At 37.4% G+C, this 14152-nt stretch overlaps 1 protein-coding gene across 1 annotated transcript in view; it reads right to left on the reverse strand.

Moving 5' to 3' along the window:
* Positions 1–14152, reverse strand: part of EDIL3 (EGF like repeats and discoidin domains 3) — a 481313-nt gene that overhangs the window by 342461 nt on the left and 124700 nt on the right. The window contains exon 2 of the mRNA XM_052643446.1: positions 5612–5740. Coding sequence (XP_052499406.1) covers positions 5612–5740 — 129 coding nt within the window. The remainder of the gene's footprint in view (positions 1–5611; positions 5741–14152) is intronic.

Raw genomic sequence — 14152 nt, forward strand, 5'->3', positions numbered from 1 at the left:
CCTAGAACTAACATTATATGTAACAGTGAATAGCTAAAAGCATTTCTTAATCAGGACCAAATTAAGGATTTCCATTCTTGCCAATTTTATTCAACATAATATTGAAAGTCTTAACCTGAGCTATTAGGCAATAAATAAATAAAAGGATTCCAAATTGAAAAGGAAGAAATAAAATTATCACTATTTGCAGATAACATGATATTATATGTAGGAAACTTTAAAGACTTCACCCAAAAATCTGTTAGAACTAGTAAATGAATTCAGTGAAGTTGCAGTATAGAAAATAAATATACAGAAATCTGTTGCATTTTTATACACTAATGAATTATGAGAAAGAAAAATTATTGTAAAGTAATTAACCTCCAATTAAAATAAATAAATTTATAAAAAAAATAAAAATAAGTGAAAGCTAAAATTTTATTTTTTTGAAGTCAATCACATTGTCCCCCTTGATTACATTAATATACTATGTAATTGATTTGTAAAATTTATATTTGTTACTAATTCACCAAATTATTCTGAAAGCATAGAGTGGAGAATTATACCACAGAATTCAGATGCTTTAATAAGTCCCAAGATTTCCATATATGAATGCCAGAGTATTCACTAGCAATAGAAATTTTTCTATGAAGTAAATGTGTCAACGTTTGGCTCAAAACTCCACAGTGCCATCCAGGAATGTGAGTAGGTAATTGGGAAGTAATTTGGGGTTTGATCACATGGTGCTCTGTCTACGAGTCCCCTGGAGAGGGTGGCAGTGTCCAGTGAACATCTGTGCAAACACTGGGAAAACTGGCTGGTCTGCAAGGCAGAGGATGCTAACTAGGCTTTTTTCCCCTTTCCTTTGCTCATAGAGATGCTTTCCTATTGCCTTTTGTGGAGATCAGAAGTGAGTTTTCATAACTCCTAAGAGGCTGAGAACATTGTGTGTACGTGTGTCTGTATAAAGGATATGTGTGGGGGAGGGGCAGACAAAGAGACGGGAAATGACAGAGATAAAATAATGATATTGGAGTACACAGCTAGATCAAGAATTAAGTCCAAAGAAAAGCAATGCTGTCTAGTAAGTGAAGTTCACAAATCTGAATAAGTTAATTTCTCCAAACTGCCACAGGTAGTATAGAAATGTAAGTGATGTGAGGATTTGATGTGAGGATTGAATGCAAACAGGGTAAAGTGTTTTGTGCTTATCTGACACTACATGCTTTGAGAGGCACAAATGAAAGCACAAAAATGGGTGAGGCTCTCTTTGAAATAAGTAGCATCAAGAAATTAGGTTTGAGGTAAAATCAAAATGCAGTTTTTATCAAAATGCAATTTTTATCTCTGAGAGTAACATATGCTTGGTCCCCCCATATACTGCAATAAAGTATATTTTTGATTGTAGAATAAAGAGTAATAATAATGTTTAAACTTAGATCAAACCACACGTTTTTTAAGCTAATATAGATCAGGTTATTTTCTATTCATTGCAAATTTAAGGCAATTTAGAACTTCATATAATCACAAAATGTATATGGTTCAAAAGCCTAACAGAAAGCTTAAACATCTCCATCTTTGGGAGGATTAATGTGAAAGTGAAAATACAGCAGTGCTGACAGTTCAAATAATTTGTCTTTTAAGACAGCACAGCAGCTCAATTCCAGAAAAATAAATGACCCAATCAAAAAATGGGCCAAAGAACTAAACAGACATTTCTCCAAAGAAGACATACAGATGGCTAACAAACACACGAAAAGATGCTCAACATCACTCATTATCAGAGAAATGCAAATCAAAACCACAATGAGGTACCATTTTATGCCAGTCAGAATGGCTGCAATCCAAAAGTCTACAAGCAATAAATGCTGGACAGGGTGTGGAGAAAAGGGAACCCTCTTACACTGTTGGTGGGAATGCAAACTAGTACAGCCACTAGGGAAAACAGTGTGGAGATTCCTTAAAAAACTGGAAATAGAACTGCCATATGACCCAGCAATCCCACTGCTGGGCATACACACTGAGGAAACTAGAATTGAAAGAGACATGTGTACCCCAATGTTCATCGCAACACTGTTTATAATAGCCAGGACATGGAAGCAACCTCGATGTCCATCAGCAGATGAGTGGATAAGAAAGCTGTGGTATATATACACAATGGAGTATTACTCAGCCATTAAAAAGAATACATTTGAATCAGTTCTAATGAGGTGGATAAAACTGAAGCCTATGATACAGAGTGAAGTAAGTCAGAAAGAAGAACACCAATACAGTATACTAACGCATATATGTGGAATTTAGAAAGATGGTAATGATGACCCTGTATGTGAGACAGCAAAAGAGACACAGATGTATAGAACAGGCTTTTGGACTCTGTGGGAGAGGGCGAGGGTGGGATGATTTGAGAGAATTGCACTGAAACATGTATACTATCATATATGAAATGAATCGCCAGTCCAGGTTTGATACATGATACTGGATGCTTGGGGCTGGTGCATTAGGATGACTCAGAGGGATGATACAGGGAGGGAGGGAAAAAGGGGGTTCAGGATGGGGAACATGTGTATACCTGTGGCAGATTCATGTTGATGGATGGCAAAACCAATACAATATTTTAAAGTAATTGACCTCCAATTAAAATAAATAAATTTATATTAAAAAATACCTAGAGCTTTTGAGGGCTTTTTTTTTTTGGATAAAATTCTAGTACACTCTGTTCTTCTGCCTCAGCACTACCCAACAGCAGGGAAACAACAGCAATGGCCCCAAAATGTTCCAGTAGTAGATTTTTTTAATTAAAAAGGCAAGGTGGTCTTTACTGATCTAATGTTCATATATTTTGTACCAATTGTTGCTGTTCAGTTGCTCAGTCATGTCAGCTCTTTGCAACTTCATGGGCTGTAGCCCACCACCCTCCACTGTGCTTTGGATTTTCCAGGTGAGAATACTGGAGTGGGTTGCCATTTCCTTCTCTGAGGGACCTTCATAACCTAGGGACCAAACCTGTGTCTCCTGCATTGGCAGGCGGATTCTTTACCTCTGAGCCACAAAGTAAACCCAAAAATGAGTTTTAAAGTTGTGAAAAAAATAAGATAGGCTGGATATAAAAGATATTCCTATTAACTATTTTCACTCAATAAATACTTAGTATTTCCTGATTATATGCAAGAGTGAAGAAAGGTGGAAGAAATGTGGGGGCTTCCCAAATAGCGTAGTGGTACAGAATCTGCCTGCAACGCAGGAGCTGCAAGAGACACGGGTCTGAACCCTGGGTTGGAAAGATCCCCTGGAATAGGAATGGCAACCCACTTCAGGCTTGTTGCTTGAAAATTCAATGGACAAACGAGCTTGGCAGGCTACAGTCCCCAGGGTTGCAAAGAGCTGGACACGACTGAATGACTGAATACATACACATACAGAAGAAATATTAGGTGCTTTAGTAACAGAGAATACTGGATCAAAGTAAATTTTAATTATATAAGCATTTGATTTTTCAAAGTCTCATTGAACTATGAGGAGTGTGGCAGTATGTTTAGTTTTTAAACTACTGTAGCCTATAGTATCATTCTGATAAAATGACAGATGTTTTTTAAAAATATGGCCCAAAGTATTCAAGTATTTATTTCAAAATTCTATAAAGATACATATCCATATAGTCAAAGCTCTGGTTGCCCAGTGTCATGTGAGAGTTGGACCATAAAGAAGGCTGAGAACTGAAGAACTGATGTCTTCAAATTGTGGTGCTGGAGAAGACTCCTGAGAATTCCTTGCACAGCAAGGAGAGCAAACCAAGTAATACTAAAGGAAATCAACCTGGGATATTCATTGGAAGTACTGATGCTAAAACTGAAGCTTCAATACTTTGGCCACCTGATGCAATGAGCCAACTCATTGGAAAAGATCCTGATGCTGGGAAAGGTTGAGGGCAAAAGGAGAAGGGGGTGACAGAGGATGAGACAGTTGGATGACATCACTGACTCAATGGACATGAGTTTGAGCAAACTCCTATAGATACTGAAAGGCAGGGAAGTTTGGCATGTTGTGTCAATGCAACTGCAAAGAGTCAGACACGGTTTAGCAACTGAACAACTGGCTTCTTAATTATTAAAACACATTTGCCTCTTTGATTCCAGATTTGACTTTTGTAAAGTAGCAACCAAAACATTATATACTACAAATCTAAGGCACTGCTGATTTGGGGTCAGTGGACTCAAAATATAACACTAAATTTTAATTCTATTCATATATTTTTGTTAGGAAAACTTATGACTCTAATTTTTCTCAGAGATATAGACTTTTGTAAGGAAAGATTCCTCATATTAAACCCTGAAACTCACTGTACATACTTGGAGACTTGTCAAAGTAGTTAAAAGCTGTATTCCTATAACACTGCATCAAATCCCCTAAACTAGCAGCAAGTTAATAGAAGATTTACAAGAGAATTGTCTTTGAAATGAATCAAATGAGTATAGTATCTGTTAGCAATAATGTAATTAACTTTTTCAAATATACTACATTCTTACCAATGTAACATAAAAAATACAAGTGAGATACACTTGTACTTGAAAAAGTAAAGCACACTAAAATGTAAAAGGTAGTAGCCAAAAATGACTAGTTAGTGGTTTTATTTAATTATTCTTTCATTCATTCAACAGTTATTGGGTTCCTATTGCACATTAACTAGGTCAGATACATCATTGCATTAGATGCAATGATGAGTAACACACTGATCCCTTACTATAGACACAATTACTTCTCTTCTTCAAAACTATTTTTAAAATGCTATGAAAACTTTTGAGTTCCAAAGTTTATGCTGGTTGACTGAACGTTAATCCAATACATAATTTAGTTCTCCTGTATTGAACAGATACAATCTACTTTTTTCTTCTTAGTATTAACAAGAAAAAGACAATTTTTTTCACACATAACCATGGTATTACTTTTAATCAGAGGAAAAAATATCTATATAAATTTACATAGTGTTAAATTATTTAAAGTACCATTACCTTCTCAATGGGGAATAATTTTGAAATTATGGAAGCTATCCTGAATACATAATGATATATGCCAGTGAAGTACTTCACACATGAAAACATTTTGAAATGTGATCACTGACTGATATTTATCAAGCATGTTGTTGAAATTCTGAAGAACAATCCAGCTGGAATAATTTTTCTTTCATCATATAGTCTTAGAAAAATAATGATTAAAACAGCTATAAAATATTGATGAATATTTTCAGGCATTAAAATAACTTCTATTTTATTTACAGTGACTGTTTAACTTGACTAAATTGACTTGGAAATTACTTTCCAGTGAAAATAAAATTTAAATGTATATTAATATTACAAAGATAAGAAATTTATTATATTCAAGTAATACATGTAGTGCCTTTAAAGTATAATGTTAATCACTAAGTCATATTTTTAAATTATTTGTGAGCACTACAAATAATAACATAATTTAAATATTAAATAAAAATGTTACAATTGAGAGACCAACAGAAGATTACACTAATTAGCAACACCAGCAATCTTATAGAGAGCACCCATAACGCACTCATCTCCAAATGTGTCAGTCATTCATGAAAACAACGATGACAGCTATTGAAATGCTTAAATCTTGCACTTACCAACCTCCACAACACTAGAACAGTTGGGGCCTGTAAAGCCATCTGGACACTTGCAGGAAAAGGAACCGTCAGACGATCCTGACAAGCAGATACCCCCATTTTCACAAGGATTGGGATCACAAATATCACCTGAGAAATAAAGAAACAGATATTGACTGTTTTTGCCTTAGGTACTAAACTGTATTATTTCATAACCCGCACTCATCTTCCTTTGTAAAATCACAATACTTTATACAGATTTATAGATAAGGTAGGCAAGACCCACTTGAAACCATGTGCTTCTAAAAGAAATGGTATGTAACAAGGTTAAAATGAAATTTTTCAATTCAAACATTGCATACTAAACTGCATACTAAAAGCAAGTAATGTACTTTGGAGTTCTTTCATTATGTGTAAATGAAAGATTTTCTAATTTGTTAAAGATTAACCAAAACGTCTGTAGTTGACTGGTCTGCTAATTACTCCTATAAATAACCTATCTATATCCGCACATTTTGCTTGATAACTTTGCAAGTTCTCTCAGTAAAGGGGGTGTTTATTTCTTGATGTCTAGAGTCTGGGCTTATCCATGTGACTTGCTTTGGCCAGTAGGGTGTTAAGAGACTTAAAGTCAGTTGATATTTGATAAAACATTTGAATAATTCTGCTTCCTTTCTTGGAACTCTGCCACAGCCCTGAGAGTAAATTCAGCCTAGCCTGCTCAAGAGAACTGAGAGGAAACATGCAAGAAAAGAGAAATAACTTGTGCAGTAACCAAAACCAAAAACACGTGGCATGGCTTTAATACAGGGAGTCGATGGAATCTGGAAAAGTACTGAAAGAATGGCCACAGAAGGCTAGAAAAATGGGTTCTCTGTGCTATATAGAGATGCAGTTGGTAAGACTATCACCTGAGGAAACTTTTGTGAAAGCAAATGTACCTAATAAGCTTCTGTAAATGAGTAAAGGCGTTTGTAAGCAGAATGTAAAAGTGTCACTTGATTCAATAACTGTATTTTATAAGGTATGATAAGAAATGTACATGCTAAATAAAGAAATGATGAGTTTGAAAGTAAAGGAATAGGGAGGCACCAGGACTTAGGATAGAAAACAAAACAATTTCTCAACCCCAGCTTCTCAAACCAGTGGAAGATCAAATCCAGAGCTTTGTCAGAAAGACATGGCTTCAACATAAATATCAAATGAAGGATGTAGCTACAAGACCTCTGTGAAAACTTTTCATGTAACTCAGGTGCAGCCTGAAAGAATCTCTCAGCTAAATAGAAAGAGATTCTAGAAATCTTAAGGATATTATCCCTGAGCAGCCCGACAGATCCAAAGTAGTGCGGATTAGGTATGGAGTGATAAACAGGCTTCAGAGAGTCATGGCTGTGGCTTTAGAAAGAGCATGTGAATCAGATTCAGGAAAACCCATACAACTTCTAAAGGAGCTTTATAGGTGAAGGTGCCATCTCCTGGAATAAAAAAGAATGAAGCTTTTCAAAATTAAAAAAAAAAAAGCAGCAGGGCCCCAACTTCCTTACTACTTGGTATTTCATAGGAACTTTATTCCCCTACAGAAGTTTTCTCATGAATTATTTCATCTATTTTCCAGACTAACTGCTCTAAAACTTTACAAAAATGGAAAATGAAGGTTAAGATATTTGTGAAATTTATAAAGCAGGTCATTAGCTATACTAACATGATAGACTAAAATACTACATTGGCACTGGATAAGATATTAGAAAAAGAGTCCTGAAATAAGTTAATAAATGAATGAAAGAGTATACTTTGGGATTACCATAGAATTTAGCATGGCTGAACCCTGGAGTATTTGATTGGCAATGACTGAGAAAGTATAAATATGTCAGATCAGGGGAGATTAAAAAGTGACATCACCAATTATCAGTTGAGGAGAGAACAAATGGTTTTAATATGTATTTTAAAGTTTAACATGGTCAGATATATTTTAAGAAGACTATTCTGGCAGCATTATCTATCAAGTGCATTTGAAAGTGGAGGCTGATGAATGGTAAAGATATTTCAATAGATTATTTATCTATCTCTTTATATATCTAGCTAGTGAGTCATTCAACTATCCCTCCATTTGTCCATCCAACTATCTATTCTTTGAGTACCTATTTAATGGTAGGCACCAAGTGGTAACATAAGAGACAGACAGTCCTTATGATCAACAAGTACAGATCCCACTCTAGGAGATGAAAAAAACAGAAACAATTACAGCACATGGTAATAAGAACTATGACTGTATACATGACCCAAATCATAGGAGCACAGGAGACTTCTAAGTGGATGCAGTGCTGTTCACTGATGCAGAAGAAAAGAAGGTACATGCTGAACATCCCAGGAAAAGAAAATAACATATATGAAGGACAAAGATCACTGCGCTTCCCAGGAACTTCAAATAGGCCAGTATAATTAAAGCACAGAAGAGTATGATGAATAGAAAGAAATAAGTAGAAAGAAAGTTTAGCATGGTCATCTAGATAAAGGCCTTGTATGCTGTACCCCAGATTCTGAAGTTTTTATGTAGGCACTGAAAAATCATAAAAGGACTTTACATATGAGCAAGTATATGATCACATTGGTGTTACGGAATGTTGACTCAGGGAACACTGTGTTGAATCAGATGGAGGAGTCAAGGCTAATGGCAAAAGGACTACGCATGAATCTTCTGAGGTAGTCCCCTAAAAAATGACGACTTTCTTAACTCTCTTTAGAGGTAGCTATGGACAAGGAAAGCAATGTAAGCATCATTTAAACCCAATCCAGTTAATAAATGCTAGCTAATAAGACAGGAAATGATAGTCCTCCCAAATTACTACTTCCCCCATTAGAAAAAAGGCATTACTGTTGAGATTGTCTAGAAAGTAAATTACTAGTTTAAAAGTGTGAGCCTGCCTGTCTTCCGTGTGAGCAAAGAAGCACAGCTTTGTACAGTCAGACTAACAACATTGCCATCTGCTCACTCTGTACATTGCATAAAGATGAGTATTAACACTGAAGCTTTTTTTGATAAGATGTCAGTCATATTTCTGTGCATTGTGAACACTACAGAAAGAGAAGTTCTACGTTCCCCAGATGAGGATCTGTTGTTGCAGCAATGTCAACAGATCAAGGAACATTGTGGATGTTTATATTGATTTATTTACACTGACAGGAGTGATCTCCACAGGAGAAAGGCAAGGCATGAACAGTATCCTACAGGTTCACAAGAATACAGGCTATATTTATACATTTATCCAAAATCAAGATCTGTCATACTCATCCCTCTCACTCCTACAGCCAGTTTCCTTTATGTGAGCTCACCCAGAGCCACATGAGACCACGACGTCTGGTCCGTTTGGTTAACCCACCATCACACAGAGCTTTGTTGTCCTAAGAAAACTTTCTTAGTACTTGTGCTGCCCTTTCCAAGTGATAGTACTTAATCTAGTTGGTTTTCTACTGGTGCGTCTGCCAGTCATACGATGCATGTGGTCACAATGAGACAGGATGGTCTGTTTACCTCTCATTATAGCTCATAGATGCCAGCTGCTCTTCAGCTGACCTGTTTTCTCTTTTGTACTTCTTGTTCTTTCTGCTTATTACTTATATCTAAGACGTTAATATTGTGAAAACCCATATTTTATCACCATTATTGATATCTACTCAGTGCCTTTCTGAAACATAGAAAAGAGGTAATAGATTTGACCAAAATGTGCCAGTAGAACTAAGAGGACATTGTGACCAAACTGACGTGTGGGTTGAGGGAGAGGGAAAAATCTGGATTGATTTCCAGAGCTCCTGCCTGTACGACTGTAAGGCCGTCTTTCATAAGGAAATATAATGGGTTCATTGTTAAAGGGATTATTGTGTTTAAGAAGTCTGCAGAGTATCCAAAATGATAATGTCCTATAAAGGTACTGAATGATCAGATATGGAATCAGAGAGTGTTTGATAAAACATAGATTGTTAAGTATGGATGTGAATACTATAATCCAGTGAGAGTCATTAGAGGGAGGGTAGCAGAACAAAGGGGAAAGGAAAGGGGAGGAGAAGTTCTTGGGCACACTAACAAATAAATGAGAATAAAGAGGGAAGATTCTTCAAGAGAGAAGGAGAAAAATAGTGATAGGCCTCTCCCACTCTTGGGCACACTAACAAATAAATGAGAATAAAGAGGGAAGATTCTTCAAGAGAGAAGGAGAAAAATAGTGATAGGCCTCTCCCACAACAGTATGTATATCCAGTCTATTCACTTAGGGTCTAATAGGTCGAGGACTGCCTGAGATTAATTAAAGGCCCCCACATGTAGCTGTGGTAGATGGATAATGTCAGGAAAAAAAAAATGAAAGTTTAGATGGGCACAACAGAATCCAAACACAATTAGGTTGATTAGCTGCTGCTGCTGCTGCTGCTGCTGCTGCTAAATCACATCAGTCGTGTCTGACTCTGTGTGACCCCATAGACGGAAGCCTACCAGGCTCCTCTGTCCCTGGATTTCTCCAGGCAAGAACACTGGAGTGGGTTGCCATTTCCTTCTTCAATGCATGAAAGTGAAAAGTGAAAGTGAAGTCTCTCAGTCATGTCCGACTCTTCGCAACACGATGGACTACAGCCCACCAGGCTCCTTTGTCCATGGGATTTTCCAGGCAAGAGCATTGGAGTGGGGTGCCATTGCCTTCTCCTAGGGTGATTAGAGGCTGTGCTATACATTTGTTTCCCCACACCTAATTATTAACAGCACCCCTGGGTCAGTTGGGTTCTCCATGAAGACAAAGAGTGTAGCAAGTTTATTAAGAAGTAACACCCAGGAAAAAATGAGGAAGAAGCAGAAAAGGGCTGGGAAAGCTTGGATCTTGTGATGCAAGATCTGACACCTGTGAAAAGAAATGGGTAGTGGTGGGAAGCAGGGAGGTCACTGAAGGAAGACTGAGTCTAGGAGTCTCAGTCTATAATGCAGAATTGACAAAGTCTTAGCTAATCTACCTGGGAGCTCCAGAGCAAAGATTACACCTTAGAGGAATCCCCCAAAGGCAGAAATGACCAGACACTTACTTAGTTTTTGGCAGAAGGAGGCCCAGGCAAAGTGAGGCTCTAAGGCTCTAATGGGATCATGAAGAAAGTGCTACCAAAGAAAGTCGGTGGAAGCTAAGTGCATTCTTTGCAGCCAAACAGCTTGTTCTTTATTGAAAGGATATTGTACCTCCATGGGTACCAAGGTCCTCTTTCACCCTCAAAGCTGTCCTGGTTTGGATGAGTTACATAGTTACTTTGGTCAAAACCAGGGTATCTTAGCTTTCTTTCTTTTTTCTACACCCACTATCTCAGTAGGCTGATACCTTCAGTTCAGTTCAGTTGCTCAGTCATGTATGACTCTTTGCGACCCCATGGAATGCAGCACACCAGGCCTCCCTGTCCATCACTCCGGGAGCAAACTCCCAGAGTTTACTCAAACTCATGTCCATTGAGTTGGTGATGCCATCCAACCGTCTTATCCTCTGTAGTACCCTTCTTTTCCAGCCTTCAATCTTTCCCAGCATCAGGGTCTTTTAAAATGAGTCAGCTCTTCGCATCACGTAGCCAAAGTACTGGAGCTTCAGCTCAAAATCAGTCCTTCCAGTGAATATTCAGGACTGATTTCCCTAAGGATGGACTGATTGGATCTCCTTGCAGACTCCTCAAGAGTCTTCTCCAACACCACAGTTCCAAAACATCAATTCTTCAGCGCTCAGCTTTCTTTATAGTCCAACTCTCACATCCATACATAACTACTGGAAAAAACCATAGCTTTGACTAGATGGACTTTTGTTGGCAAAGTAATGGTCTCTGCTTTTTAATATGCTGCCTAGTTTGGTCATAGCTTTCCTTCCAAGGAGTGAAAGTGAAAGTGAAGTTGCTCAGTCATGCCTGACTCTTTGCGACCCCATGGATAGTAGGCTGCACCATGCTCCTCTGTCCATGGGATTTTCAAGGCAAGAGAAATGGAGTCGGTTGCCATTTCCTTCTCCAGAAAGTGAAAGTGAAGTTGCTCAGTCGTCTTTTAATTAATCTTTTAAACGTCTTTTAATTTTAAGGCTGACACCTTAAGTAGAAACAAACCCTTTCTGGCTAAAATTTCAAGTCTAATTCAAATGTACTTCAGGGACTTCTGATTCTCTGTCCTTTCAATTAATCTGAAAAAGCATCAGCTTAAGAATCCTGATTAAAATGCAACTGACTTCTGGATTTCAAGTCAGTGCTTTGTTGTCTTTGTTTACCAGTGGATGCGTTGGTAGAGTCTTTTAAGTCTAAGATGGCAACTGTACAAGAAGTCAGACTCAGGAACGGAAAACAGGACAGCACACGCTTTCATGGTTCTTTATTTCACTGTCAGCAGGTTCCTGAAATATACCTCTGCAGATTGTAATCTGTGTGCAGTGTTATACCTTGATGCTTCTTGGCTGGCTGGCCTCACCTGCTTTAGATTAGGACAGATGTGTTTAATTTGAATCTAACTATGTTTTATGATTCCATCTGCAGTTTATGGCAGACTCAGGCAAATTAAGCTGATGCCGATTTGCCTTTTGGCAATCGAATGCAGCAATTATTTTTCCCAGGGGCAAGAAATCATTGCAGGCTAAATTTAACTTCCCATTTGCCTTCTCTCTCCCCCCACTCTCCAGAGTTCTGTTTGGACTAGGACCATCCTGACTGTGCTCCGTGTCCTCCTCATTCTTCTCACTGACCCACCACCTGTTGCCAGTCACCTCCTGTTCAAAATGATTTAGGGATTGTCTTATTTCACTTTATTAGCAATTGCCTGATCTGTTAGCCAAAATCGCAAAGTGTGTATGAATCTATAAAATCCAGCACTGCAGAAGACAGTGCAGAAAAGAAAAAAAGAAAAAAGAAACACTAAAATTTGTACCATTATGATTGTGGTTGTGTTTTTCTGTGAGCTCAGTATACAGCCATGCAACTTGTGATGTAGAGAAAAGGAAAAAATTCTATGTTGGCACTAACCTGGGAATCGGGTGGACAGAACAGCTAATTTGCCTCATTGATATGTAACTATCTGATGGTTTATGCATTGAGTTTTCTTTACATATTACTGCTTATCTCCAGTTTACAAATCAGAGAACCTCTGACTAAGTTATCAGGTATTGATACTCCAGGAACCAAACATTAGACACTGGGAATGTGGCCTAGTTGAAGACACATATGAATCCTACATTCCTGAAATTCATAGTATAGTGGAGGGGCTGCACATACGAAACTGACAAATGAGCAAGGCATGGTCCACTGCAACAAAAACCACGTTGGGGTGGGGGAAAGGTAAGAGGAGAACAGACTGAAGAGAGGGGCAGTAAATACAACTAGTTACTTAAGACACCCAGTCAAGAAAGGCTTCTTTAAGAGGTGCCACTTGAGCTGAAGCTGAACATTAGCCAGTCATGTTAAAACCTAAGGAAGAGTCTTCTAGGCAGAGGGAATAGCAAATGTGTGGCCTGAGTGATAGGCAAGAGAGTGATGAAGTCAGGCAATACGAAGGAGGCCGGAGTGTCCAGAATACAGTGATAAAGTGTCACTAAATGCTTTTTGTCAGCAACAGAGTTTTAGCAGGAATCAAGTTATAACTAACGCCCCACATTTGATTCTCTGTCCTTATGATAATCAAGGACATTTCTTCTAAGCCTACTCTTACTATATTATCAAACATCTACTGAAAATATACTATTTTATTTCTATTTTTTAGATATTAATATAGGTACACAGTACTGTATTAACATAGTGTTGTAAATATATGAATAATTTATTTGGATGAATGCATGCATCTCCATTTCCTTTGTTCCTTTAGCAATCCAAGAAGCCACCTACAATATATCTGTACCTTCATCCCTGCCCTCTCATTTCTGAAAGAAAATTTGTATACAGATGCAAAATTAAAAACAAAAATGTAGTAACATATCTCTAAAACATATAGCTACACTAACATGATATTAATTTCTTCAACATCTCTGCAAACTAAATGTAAAAATTGTCACAGTACATATTTATATGTGGTTAAGTAAATGGAGAATATATTTTGTTTGTTTTACTTTGGATCTTTTTTAATACAATTATAATTGACAAATAATATTATACAGTTTCAAGTGAACAATAAACATAGTGATTTAGTATTTTCATACACTACAAAATGATCACAAGTCTAGTTACCACATGTCACCACACAGTTATTATAATATTACTGACTATATTCCCAGTACTGTAATATTACTTCCCTGTGACTTTTATTTATAGCTAGAAGTTTGCACCTCTTAATCCCCTCCACACATTTCTCCCATAACACTCTCCCCTCTGCAACCACCAGTTGCTTCTCTGTATCTGAGTCTGTTTCTATTTTGTTTATTCACTTGTTTTTGTTTCTTTGGCTGTACTATAGGACTTGCGGGATTTTAGTTCCCTTAGCAGGGATCGAACCCCAACCTTAGTAGTGACAGCTCAGAGTCCTAATCACTAGACCACCAAGGAATTCCCCTTGTTCATTTGTTCCATTCTTTAGATCTACATTATAGC

Source organism: Budorcas taxicolor, chromosome 7 (assembly GCF_023091745.1).
Source record: "Budorcas taxicolor isolate Tak-1 chromosome 7, Takin1.1, whole genome shotgun sequence".
Taxonomy (NCBI): domain Eukaryota; kingdom Metazoa; phylum Chordata; class Mammalia; order Artiodactyla; family Bovidae; genus Budorcas; species Budorcas taxicolor.